Below are 12888 nucleotides of genomic sequence, written 5' to 3'. Positions count from 1 at the left end.
GTTGAGGAGGAGGTATGACACGGCCGTTAAGCAAGAGAAAGGTTTTTACAGTATGCCCTGGAAGGCTTGCTGCAAAGCTTCTCTCTGTCTTAGCCTAACCTTTCTGTACCTTTTCAGGTAACAGAGGATGAAGTTCTTGATATTTTAGAAAGTGTCCTGATATCTAATATGTCTGCATCTGTTACACGAGGCTATGCTCTCACTGCCATCATGAAGCTTTCCACAAGGTTCACCTGCACTGTCAAGTGAGTTCTCATTGATGTTGTACTGCACAGGGTGTTGTTGCAAATATGCTGGAATTGATTGTCTTCAGCAGAAGTATTCCGTGGACATGTTCTGCTTCCATGGTTTACAAGAGTTGTCTTGTTGGCTTTTACAGTCCTCCTTTGCTTGCAGGGTGGAAGGCTTCCGACTGATTTGTACTGTTTTCTCTGTGGATGTCCTCATGTGGATGTGTAGGGACTTAATCTATGTTGCTGTGGCTTGAAAACCCCTTTATAGGGAACATAAGTCCTTACTTTCAGTGGACTGTTCTTTCAGTTCCTTTATCAGATGATGGAGAGAAAAATAGCCTTGTTTCCTACTGATGGCTTCTTGCTGTGTGTAGTTGAGCTTGCTTATGATATACCTTGTGGTGGTATATTAATCACGTGCTGATGCTGTTGTGAAGGGACAATTGAAAAATGGATATTGCATAGATACTCCAGGAAAACAGCAGTAACTACTGTTTTAAATGAGTTACACAAGCCACCTGCTGAGCAGAGGCCAGATAGTGTCTTTTGGATGACACATGGTAATCCCTTGCTTACTGCTGCTAATTCCATGGTGTGTGTGTGTGTTTTTTTTTTTTTGTTTCTTCCCTGTGCCCCCCTCCCCCAGTCGCATTAAGAAGGTAGTTTCCATTTACGGCAGCAGCATTGATGTGGAGCTACAGCAGAGGGCAGTGGAATATAATGCGCTTTTCAAGAAATATGATCACATGAGGTAAGTGCTGACAAGTTTTGGTGTTTGAAAAGGATCATTATAATATACTCTGATCTCCTGTGTACAATACTTTGTGCTTTGACAGCTTTGGTGATTTTGGTAGGATTACAGAGGAACTAGAATCCCTCCCTCAACTGTAGGGTTAGTGAGTGTTTTAAGAACTTAATGTATCTTGGGAGATTGTTCTGTGATCAGATACTTTCTCTGCCAAAACATTTGCCCTGCTTTGACCTTGAACTTGACTATTTTTTACTTCTGGGTGTTAAATCTGCTAGCTGAATAAGTGTCTGCAGGTAATGCTAGCATGGTAAAAGCTACCAGAGTCATTCGGTTCAAACTGATTTTAAAATGTCTTTGGAATAAACATGCAGAGATCCATTGACCTATCCTAAGCTGTGCTCTGAACTTGAGGTAATTCTTCTAACTGTTAATACTTTTCAGTTTTTTCAGAACATCTTTTTAATTTAATGTATCTTCTTGTAGTATCTGTTTAAAATCTCAAATTCTGCATGCAAAGGCATACTATTTCACTGCACCACTCAGCATCCCTGTTTTACAATTCATGAGCATGTTAGCCTCCTTACACCTTATTGTTGAGAGGTCTCCATTCATCATTGCATTGCTCAAATGATTGTTTCTTTATGAGAAAGTTAAAACCCTGCTTTGTTGCAATAACTAACGCTGTAATTCTTTGCAGAATAGTCGTTAATCTGCTATGTGCAATAGTTAATTGTTTGTACATAGAAGCAGCACAGATTCTGTTCAGTGAGGATCATAAGATTGGAGGAGATCTTCTGGGGATTAACTTCATCCACCCTTGAAAACTTTCCATAAGATTCCATTGGATGGAGGAGCATCCATTTTACAGTCTAGATGAGAGGACAGAAAGAAAATGGGTGCCACTGGATTAAATATTGTCTGTGTTTGTAGGGGTCTCCAAACGTTGTTTCAAAGGCTCTTCACAAGCACTTTTTTTTTTTCAAAGGTACCATCCTATTCACTATGTGTAGGACACAACATTCCTGTGATTTCCTGTTCTCTCCTCCTGTGGGATCCATGCAGCAATTCAAATGGTTCTTGGAAAATTCATGTTAATGAGCTAGGGCATGTGAGCTGCCTACAGCTTCACATGAAGCCTTATGAATGACTTGAGAAAAATCTAGTATGAGAGGTTTTGATCTGAATTGACTATTGCAGACAACAGTGTTTGGCGATCAGATGGCAGTGTATGCTGTTAATAGTTTTGGGAAGCGTTGCACTTTAGAAAAACATATGTGGACTTCATTCAGTTTTAGAAGAGAACATCTGTATTTTTCCCCCACTATATTCTAGTGTTCATTACAGCATAAAGGTCAGCGTTTAATAGTTTCTGCTCATTAAGACTTTGTTCATGGTCAAAAGTGTGGCCCGTTGTTGAGTTTATTGGCACTGGAACACTTTTTCAGCCCAAAAGATGTGTAGACAGTGTGGCTTACCCTTTTACATGCAGCACTTTGTGGTTTGATCTGCAAGGGTAATGGCCTTGTATTACAGACTTGTTCTCCCTATACATATTTTCCTAGTTTTTTGTTTTGGCATCAGGATTCTGGATCCCATGCCTCTTCTTCAGCCTCTTGTTGTTTCAAGAGGGTACTCTCAAGGGCTGGACTTAATCTCTTTGGAAATTTAATTTGGCTAAATGAGAGCATGATGATTTGCTTTTCCAACTTTGTCATCTGTTCTCAGTTGTTAAGCTTTCTGCAAAGAGAAGTCAAATGAGCTGACTGACTGACTCAACTGCATGTGGAACAGAGCAGTCAAGTGTCCCGTGTCTGCAGTTAATTCACCATTGCTCAATTATTTAGTCTTTGTCCTGGGTTTGTTATCCCAGTCCCACAGTGGAAACTGTGTCAAGTACTAGGGGAAAGCAGGAGGGCTTGTTTGGCTTTCAGTTGTCAATTAATGTTTTTACACTGGCACAGAATACCAGGGATTGCTTCTGACCACCTCAAGCTGTCATGCAGTCTTACAGTTCCCCCACATTGGAGCTAAAAGGAAAAGGCAGGTTACCCTGTGTATATCATCTCCTGAATGTCTGCGTATTTGGATTGGGATCCAGGAAGATGGCACAGTGTAACTATGTCAGCTTCTTTCAGGCCAGCCCTGCTTGAGAGAATGCCAGTAATGGAGAAAGTCACCACAAATGGCCCTACTGAGATTGTACAGACCAACGGAGAGACAGAGCCAGCGGTACTGGAAACCAAACCTCCACCCTCTGGATTGCAGCCTGCTAGCCAGGTAATGGAAACTGATTTAGGATAAGTTTCCACTGCCTGTCAGACCACACTACTAGCCACTACCAACAGTAAGCTAAGACCATCTCCCCCCCCCTCTCTGCCTCTTTGCTAGTTCTGGCCTGGTGATGATTGCATCATCTGTCTACTCTGACTGTAGTGTCAAGAACAGGTGTGTGGAAGAGGTCATTGTGGGGAGTGCAAGAGCAGGGTGGGGTAAAGCCATACATCCCCCAACTTGTCTCAGGGTGCATGAACTCTGTCCTTCTCTATCTCTGTGGTCCCAAGAGCATAGAAACTAGGTCTCTTGTGGGGCATGGAACCATAGCCAAACTAAGCACCTCTCTGGCCAGCAGTTCTGCTGGTCTTCAATCTGAGAGCAAGTAGAATACATTACATTTGCAAGGAAAAGTAGCAGGAACTTGAATATGTAACTATTACATCCACTCTTTCATTAGGCAAATGATTTGTTGGACTTGTTGGGGGGAAGTGATATAACACCTGTAATCCCAACTGCACCTACAAGCAAGCCAGCCTCTGCTGGTGGGGAGCTCCTTGACCTCCTGGGAGACATCAACCTAACAGGTGAGCAGGCTGCTTCTCTTAAAAGTCTACATTGTCGGTCCTGAGATGGGATGTGAGCTGGTTAGTTCTTCACTTTCTGTCACATCCTAGTCTTCACACTTACTCTTACCAAGATCTGTACTGGCATACAGGTGGGAGTCAGGGAATGAAGGCACAGGTTAACTCTGCATGATTAGCTGGTGAGACTTGAGCATTTTCACGCTGCAGCCTGGGAATGCTGTGAGCCTTTCCAGAGAGAATTGGGAGATTTGAGGAATTAATTTCTGCTTGAATGCCTGCTAGCTCAAGAGGAGCCAGTCCTTGTTAGTGAAAGCAGAGAAGGGGAGGATGACAACACAGATGACTTGTAGAGCTTCATGTAAAGAAATATGATATGCAGCAGTTGATCTTTGGAGTAGGAGTGATTGTCTTCATTTCATGACAGCTAAGTAGTAATCCTTCAACGTTTCTTGTAGGTTCTCCAGTATCTGCCCCTGTGCCCCAGATAGCACAGCCTCCATTCCTGCTTGATGGACTTTCATCACAGCCTCTCTTCAATGATATTGCTGCAGGTTAGGGACATGTAAATCCTTTGCCTAAGGTGCCATGGCACCCAACTAGAAGACGAAACAAGGGGTAGTAAAAAAAGGGGGGATTTGTGGGTGAAGTGTGGCACAGACACTGGAGCAGGAGGAGGGGGTGTGTTTAATCTTCTGAAGAGTTGATGCCTGGGGTAACGTAAGTGCATTTTATAATGTTGAGAATGATCTCCAGATTCTGTAGGTCTGCTGCTTTTTTGTTTTCTACAGGAATCCCTTCAATTACTGCATATAACAAGAATGGGCTGAAGATTGACTTCACCTTTGAGAGGTCAAACACCAACCCTAGCGTCACTGTAATCACGATACAGGCCTCCAACAGCACAGAGCTGGATATGACAGATTTTGTTTTCCAAGCTGCTGTACCAAAGGTAGAGCCACTTAGGGCAACTACAGTGATTGGTTGGCTGCAAATTACTTCCTGATCGGTGCTTTCATGTAGACAGAAACTTGCAGCATGGTAAACAAGGCTTAAGAGCTGTTAATAGGTTCTCTTATTGCTCAATTTGGTCATCTGTTTCTAGGCTGAAAGTAAATCTTATAAATGCAAGAGAACACTGGTTTCTACCAGATTGGACTACTTCTGCTTGGACAAGATCTTGTTTAAAATAGCCACTTTCTAGGAAAGTTGCTAAACCTCGTGCAGAAAAATACTGTCTTAAAAAAAAAAAGTGAGGACACTAATATTTCCCTTTAGTTTCTAAGAAATATACCATGTTCTTTGCAGCTATTAGTACATGAAAAAAAATGCTTTGAAGCTATTAGCTGCTTATAAAAGTTTAAATGAGTCCTCACATGATGATTAGTGACAGTCCTCTTTTAAGCAGTGAATTGTCTCCCCTTGCACTTAGCTGCAGCACAAAATATGAGACAGAGATTGCCTAGTTTATACTTGAGCAAACCATTTAAGCAAGGTGTGATTGGAATGTTGTTCTAGTTTGGGGGAAATACATTCACTTCTGGGAGTTTCACTTTTAGGAATTAGTAATGCTCTAATTTGGATAGGTTTCATACCTGCCGTAGGAAGGAATTGTGGAAAGAATGGCCCTCCTCAAGTTACAGGCGTGCTGAGCAGTCTTGACTGTTCCTCTGCATGTGACACTTGAAACAATGCATCACTACTGATCTTGATACACTACAGTAAGCCCTCACCCCTTAGTATTTGTGCTACCTGGATCTTACTCGTGTAGAAAGTTGGTAGGCCATTGAATGTTTTGTCTGTTACAGATAGGGAATTGAACTGATTATTTGACTTTCTTGTGGCTGTACATATATTGTCAGAGCCAGGAATTGAACTCTTAGTTTTCCGTGCTTTCTCTCAGTGCAAACAAATCACTTCATGTTCTTACTTGATTAAGCATCAAATTGTTTTCTCTTTGCCCTTTCTTCAGACATTCCAGCTGCAGCTCCTGTCTCCCAGCAGCAGTGTCATACCTGCATTTAACTCGGGGACCATCACACAGGTCATTAAGGTCCTGAATCCACAAAAGGTGAGTGATTCTGAGAACAGTTATTAAAGATATTGTCTTGGAATAGTGCATTTAGTGGTGGTCAGTTAGGGATGCATCTCTGATGAGAGATAGGGAGTGATGGTAGCGAATGATGTGTTTTTAATGACAGTCATTTTGATTAGGTTTAGGAAAAAGTTATGAAAAAGACAGGAGGTCCTGGGCACAGGTTTGGACTTCTGTTTGGTTATACTGCTAAAACAGGTTTGCTATCTTCTTGAATTCATGAATGTCTTTTGCATTAGAATGGTTGTTAAAACAAGTTTTTAGATGGCCTTTCTAGAGGAACTCAACCTGGTGTTTGTATGTGTTGTAAAGGTGATGTCTGAAAGGCAGGCATCTTGCCATATAAACATTTGTTCTTGCTGTGTGCAGCAGTGTTACTTGAAATGTTTGTTACACACAAAATAGGTTGATCCATAATCTTAACAAAATTGTTTTCTCAAGTGGTGTCATTTGTTTTTAATATGATGAGTGTAGTTTAAGCAGTTGATGGAAATAATCCTTAGGTGGGATTTAATTCCATTTGTTTTACAGCCTTCAGAGACAGGCTTCAGGACTGCGATACAACAGACTTGAAGGGAGGGAGGGGTGTGGCCCACATGTCCTCCTTAAGAGGCTTTGCAAGTATTCAGATGGCATCAGAAAGAAATATAAAATTGAGATCACCTATTTCTTCCTCTGTGGGACAATCTCAAGATCTTAAGCATCTTTAAGAACTTAACACACGTTAAGTTTTGCATAGGTTAACACTTATGTACTGCTCTAGATGTTAGGCGTTGCTGCTAGACTGATGTGCAAATTAGAAAAATTCTCAAATCTCAGCCCAAGATTTCACTGAAATGGCTGGCCTCTAGTGCATAGTTTTTTGTGGTTTCCATGCATCTCCCCTTATCTCCGTGTAGTGTGCTCCCTTCTGCCTATATTAAGGCACAATACTTGTTCTCTTTGTGTTGTATCTGATATGAACTTCTCTGTGGTGCTGTAGAGCACCTTTCAAAGATCACCTTGAAAGTTATTTTCTGAACTTGAGAGGGTTTAGGAGTTTTCCTGTAAGGCGCCAGAAGTCACAATATATCCACCTCAGGTGGGCCCCACAAGGTGAAATACACCTAGATAGTGGGATGCTTTCTTGTTGGAACACCAGAATGCCTATGAACACTTCAGAATACAGAGGTGCAAGGATAGTATTTTACTACCCTCTTCTCTTGCCCATTGTTTTCTAACTCTTCCACATCAAGCATTTGTGCATCTCTTACTGTCCTTTAGATTGCTACTGCCTGGAAGTACAGCTTTGCAAGAACCATGTCCATGAGATAGTGTAGTTACCTGAAATACTCTGAGGGAGGCAACTTTGGAACAGCTTTGCTGTTTAGGAGGTAGCTGTTTGTCTTGTCAGTGTTGTAAAAAGTCTGTTCAGCTGGACATGGACTGTCATTATGCTGGATTGAAACTGATAGCCAGTTGCCCAAAACCACCAAATACAACAAAAACCTGACACTGTTTATGTTGATCTATTAGTGATAAAGCGTAGCTTCTTTATCCTGAGACTGTTTGGAGCAGTCAGTGTCCTCCTTTCCTCCCTCTGCTATCCCTTTTGCATATTTCCCTGTAGGTATGGGGAAAAGAGCCAGAAATAGCCAACTTTTTGCTTTTCATGTTAGGGTTTTTAGGAAACAAGTTTGGAGGTTTTCTTGAGAGTGAGGAGAATAGGGAACCTTGCTGGAACATGCTGTGCTTAGCTATTATTAAGGGCTACCTAGTATCTGGATGACAGCCAAATGACAGCCTGTAAAACAACTTCTGAGCTATTCCATCATTTACTCACAGCAGGAGGAAGTGCTCTTAGAGGCTCTGTTTCTAGTCTTTCTTAGGCTATTTCCTTCACAGTGCTACTGAGCTATGCAATACTTGAAGTTTCAAGACTGCTGTTTTCAGTGAACAACTAGTATGGGAAATTACACCTCTCCCTGTGAGCATAAGTGCAGAGCAAGCAGAGTCCAGATCTGCCTCCTGTTTTCTTCCATTGTTAACTGGGATTTTAAGGCAGTTATTTTTGTATTTAAGGATTTCAGTGCTTGTGAGAGCAGGGCCAGTGCAGAGAGATGTGGGTAGAAGGTGTGCTATAGCTTTTCTTAGAGCTTGTTACCTGATCTGAGAACTACAGTGACCAGTCGGTGTCCTACCAGATTAAGCATTTATCTCCGGGTGTTGTAGGTTACACTGCACATCCTTCCAGTAAGCTCTTGTGGTGAGGAAAGGTCTGTGTTTTGTCTGCATGGGGTAAAGGAGGGGAACTGGATGTGGGGGTATTCACTGACCTTTAATGAAGACCTGAATTTTTGTGTGTGTTTGTTGTTTCCCCCCCCCCCTTTTCTTTTGTAGCAACAACTACGTATGCGGATCAAGTTGACGTATAATCACAAGGGCTCAGCAATGCAGGATCTAGCAGAAGTCAACAACTTCCCCGCTCAGTCTTGGCAGTGAGGCTCTGCACCATTCTTATTCTCACCCCACCCAATCAAAAGAACTCTGGGAAGAAGGTTGTGATCCTTGGCAATCCCCCAAACTGCACCATGGGCATGGGGAACCGATGAGACCTGCTGATGAGGAGGAATTTTCCTGAAGTGATTGCTGACTTTGAAGCATATCTGTTAAGACTAATCTTCTCTCCTCTGCTGATGAGGCTGGTGGCTTGTGGAGGCTACTGTGCACTCCCTCACACATGCATTCACAGCCAGAAGCAACATTCCCTTCTCTCCCCCGCCCACCCCCACTCCCCTGCAAAGAAAAACAGCCTGGTTGGAAGAGAAGTCTGGAATTTCTAGCAGGGAAACTTTCTTCTCTCTGCAGCAAGTGAACAGCTGCCCCTTCTTTCTGCTGTCTTTTTCCCCTGGGTGGGCAAGGTGTGTTGTTCATTCATTACTAGCTGGATTCCTTCAGGCACTTTCATCTGGGGCTTAGACTGGGGACTTGGGGAATGTCAGGCTGCCCTGCCTCTTTCTTCTTGTATCCCATATGTCTGAAGGGGCTGGAGGCTTCTTACAGCCTATTCAGTGCATTATTGTATACACTCACCTCTTAGTTATGTGATACATACCAAGAGCAAGTTAGGCCTTGGGAGTTCATCTGCAAACCTGGGACAGTGCAGGAAAAGAGGTGCTGGTGAGAGTTGATAAAATTGCTTTGGTGCTGTACTTGGAAATGAAGACCTTACACTTGAATTTTCTTTCCATCAATAGCTACAGCCATGCAGATTCACAGTCAGTCTTCTGTACCTTCCCCAGAAAGTATGGTGATGTATGAGAGATGTAGAGAGCCAGGGAGCAGCTGTTTTTCTACCACAGATGGTTTCAAAGCCTTTTAACCCATTAGTTGTGGTTTATGGGTAGAAAAGACATACTCAGTTTTGTAGATCAGTCTTTGAGGGCTCTGTTCCTGCTGGGAGACTCATCAGAGACTATGCTGCAAAGTTGCTCTTCCCAGTTATTCCAGACCTTCTCCCCAATTTAATTTCCAGAGCCTGTTGTAGACCCCCCTGGATTCCATTTGAGTTACTTCTAACTGGGATATTTGTGTTGTATCTGTAATATTGGCACTGAAATAAAAGACCATGCGGTTTCAAGAGACCTTTTCCCATTTTGTTACTTAATTGATCCTTGTAATTTGCTCCTTGCTCCCCTTTCAGAGAAGTGTGCTAGTTCAGGTTCAGACTGAAAGTAACTAAACTCTTTTTTGAATGGAAGCCAGTTGTTTGAGTATTTGGATCCAAAGATGTGAGGTCCAGTACTCTTCTAAGCTTAAGGAAAGCTGTGTTCAGTTATGCTTCCTCATGTGAACTGCTGTCAAGGTAGTAGAGTTCCATGAATTCTTGTGGAGGCGATGTATAGGACATAAAGCACAGTGTGACAAAACTATTCAGATGTTCAGCCCTCTTCAGGGAGGAAGGGGGGAGGATATATCTTAGATCTTCATCCATGAGTGTGCTGGTAAGCTGAAGTCAGTCCAGCTTCCAGCCCAGTGCTTTCTCAGAAGAAATGGATGGGACATTTGCTTTATTTCTGTTATAGGGCTTTCCAGATAGTGATCATTCAGCGCTCTGGCAAGCTTAGACACAGCTTTTTGTGTCTGCAAAGGTGCCAACACTAGGCTCCGGTCCTTGCCAAAAACACTGCAAGTGTGCTGTACAGTGTACTTAGGGAAAATTGAAGAGCTATTCTGCCCTTGAATGATAAGCAGGAGGCCACTAAAGGCTGTTCAGTCTGCTTTGGTTTTAACTGCATTAAGTAATATAATGTAGGACTGACTGTCACTGACTTAAGTGCTGGTCTGTGTAGTGGAATAAGTTTAGCTTCTCTTGGAGGGTATTTTTGCTGCCTTACTGATTAAACAAGTATGGGCCTTTTGGATTAGCAAAGAGCTTTATTATTCCACAGGAACTGGCATCAGCATGGGGTTGTAAATCTAGATGAATGATGTATGATTTCCTTAAAAGTAATTCTGGATTGTGGCAGGGTCATGCCTTGGCTATCAGTGGTGAGAGAAATACTGTGCTTCAGCTCGAAGCATCATGAAGCAGGCAATCTTGCAGAAAATGGCTGAATCAAAGTCCATTTGTAGGTGCTGAGCATTTACCTTTGTTGCTTTCACTGCAGTTGTGACTATTCACCACCCCACTAGCTCAAACTCTGTAGTGTTGAAGGCTGAGCATGTTAAATCTAGACTCCAGTGAGCTCTGAGGGTGTCCCAGATACAGAGCTAATGTAAAGTCTTTGCCTTAGTTCCTGAACACCCCATAAGCAGATCTCCCATTCTCCTCACAAAATTGTACATGGTCACTTGTACTGAAAGCTAGCACACCTCAATCTCCATTTGTTTTTGCTGAGAAGGAGCACTGGTGCAAGAGATTAGATGAGGAAAAAGAAGTAAATGGTCTCTCACCTGGCCAGTTTGTTGCAGCATGGTTGGGAACAGTTTATCTTGTCCCTCTTGTTGCGCTTGTTTTCTGTCCCGTAGTGCAGCTGGGTTTTGTTGTTGGTCTCTGGTAAGTTTGTAGGGTAAATTCCTACTATGTTCTGGCTCCTTCAGCCACCCTTGCACAGTGTTTGTGTTTTGCAAAATAGGCACTTTGTCATACGTTTCTGAGTCGAGCTGAAGGAGGTGGTGCATGTACCTGAAATGCATTTTCCTTGAAGTCCATCCCTTGGCTATGAAGTACTCCTTTGTAGCAGCCGAACATTCCTGTTGTCCTTGGAGCTCTTTCCCTTCCCCTTGCTAAGGGATGGGGTACCAACATTATGCCAGAAGGAAGGCCAGGTTTCACACGTTCCTGTATCTGCAATACTAGATACCATTGCTTGCTCCTTGACCCCTAAGTACATCTCTTAAGCTCTGTGCTACTGCTTTGTTTTCTCACTGGAGAGTACTTGCATGTCCACATCTGAGGCGCTCTGAGGATAGGGTGAGTCTTTTTTTCTACCAGTTGAATGCAACAATTCTTACAGATCTGGTCAACATTTTCCTTGCTTCAGCATAAGGGGAATATAAAGGGAGCAAGATACAGACTTCATGGTTAATCTTACTAATACCTGCATTGGAGACTTTGGAGCTGGGAGAGATTGAATGTCTGTTTTTTTCAAGTGAATGTATTTTGAGTCAAAAAATGACAGAATAGTGGTGATAATGGGCCTGAAGGGGGAGAAGACATGGGAAGGTCCTAAGATTCAACTTTGTCCAGGTTTTGATGGGACAAAATATGGCCTTGAACAACCTTTTGAAGCAATAGCAGTGAGGGGACTGCCACCTATACAGTACCTTGGATATATAACTTGGAAGATGCTGAAACAGCTGGGAAAGGTGACTTAGTGCCTTCCCCAAGGCTGGTACTAGCTGCAAGATGAAGCAGCAAAGATGGCTTTTTTTTTAGATCTGCTGGTGCGCTTTCTATGTGTTCATTTTCTACTTGGGGGCTGTAAGGGAAGGAGCTACTGAACTGCTTCCCTCTGAACTTTCACTGTATTCCTGTATATTCCTTTTTCTTTCCTGACGTTGTAATTTACATTTTACATACAGCCCCATCCCACCTCTTTGACAGTATAGTTTAAAAAAAAAAAAAAGGAAAGAAAAATGGCAAAAAAAACCCAACCACAAAAACCCTCCAAACCCAAAACAAAACCCCAACAAACCCAACCAAATCTAAAGTAAAAACATGCCATTTGAGCAGGGAGCCTGGTGGCATTTGAACTTCTGTAGACCTATTTTTGAGATGTGAAAAATTTAAATAAAAGCTGAGTCTTAGGTGAGTGAGGAGCATAACGGATGTAAACATTTACATGGGATGCATTAGACTTCTGCTGTGTGTATTGTCTTTTGGTTGAAACAAATTATGAAGTGACTAATAAAATGAGTCAATATTCAATGATTTAAAACTGTGCCTTGTTGCTTTTTGCAAGTACAGTGGGATAGGACTTACTGATTCTTAATGTTTGGCCATGACAAGGTCAGATGATGTGAAATAATAAGGGCAGAATTTGAAAAACTTTCCAGGAAATTTTGGTGAGCAAAACAAGACAATTACAAAAACTTAAAACAGTTCATGTGAAATATCATGCTGAAAGTGAGCTTGTCAGTGACTGGCCGCAATGCTTGTCCAGGCGCTAGAAAGCTACGATGAGATCTGAACACAAGAAATGTTTTTCCCTGGTGTTTGCAGCCTGCCCTTGGAGTTTGTTATGATTCTCTTGCCAATTAAAAATCCTCCTTTCATACTCCATGTGCCTCTGGGACAAGGATTGCTGTAATCTCATTGTCCGTTAAAGCAATACGCGTGCCTGTTCCAAGATTCTTCCACACGTTTTCTAGTTGTAGTAACATTTTATTAGGTGACTTTTCATGTCTTTTCTAACACATAATTGCACTTCTTTCTGCAAAGTACAATGAGATTTAGCTGGGAGGAGTGGC

The 12888-nt window shown here is 42.3% G+C and overlaps 1 protein-coding gene across 3 annotated transcripts in view; it reads left to right on the top strand.

Moving 5' to 3' along the window:
• The window catches only part of AP1G1 (adaptor related protein complex 1 subunit gamma 1), a 52554-nt gene extending 40499 nt beyond the window's left edge, over positions 1–12055 (top strand). For all 3 annotated transcript variants that reach the window (XM_075766041.1, XM_075766043.1, XM_075766042.1), the window contains exons 16-23: positions 118–245; positions 880–984; positions 3120–3261; positions 3716–3842; positions 4298–4393; positions 4631–4791; positions 5812–5910; positions 8314–12055. In XM_075766041.1, the coding sequence (XP_075622156.1) occupies positions 118–245; positions 880–984; positions 3120–3261; positions 3716–3842; positions 4298–4393; positions 4631–4791; positions 5812–5910; positions 8314–8415 (960 nt within the window). In that variant the 3' untranslated portion in view covers positions 8416–12055. The remainder of the gene's footprint in view (positions 1–117; positions 246–879; positions 985–3119; positions 3262–3715; positions 3843–4297; positions 4394–4630; positions 4792–5811; positions 5911–8313) is intronic.
• The last annotated feature ends 833 nt before the right edge of the window (positions 12056–12888 follow it).

This window comes from Balearica regulorum, chromosome 13 (assembly GCF_011004875.1).
Source record: "Balearica regulorum gibbericeps isolate bBalReg1 chromosome 13, bBalReg1.pri, whole genome shotgun sequence".
Classification (NCBI taxonomy): domain Eukaryota; kingdom Metazoa; phylum Chordata; class Aves; order Gruiformes; family Gruidae; genus Balearica; species Balearica regulorum.
This window is presented reverse-complemented; position numbering and strand designations above follow the sequence as displayed.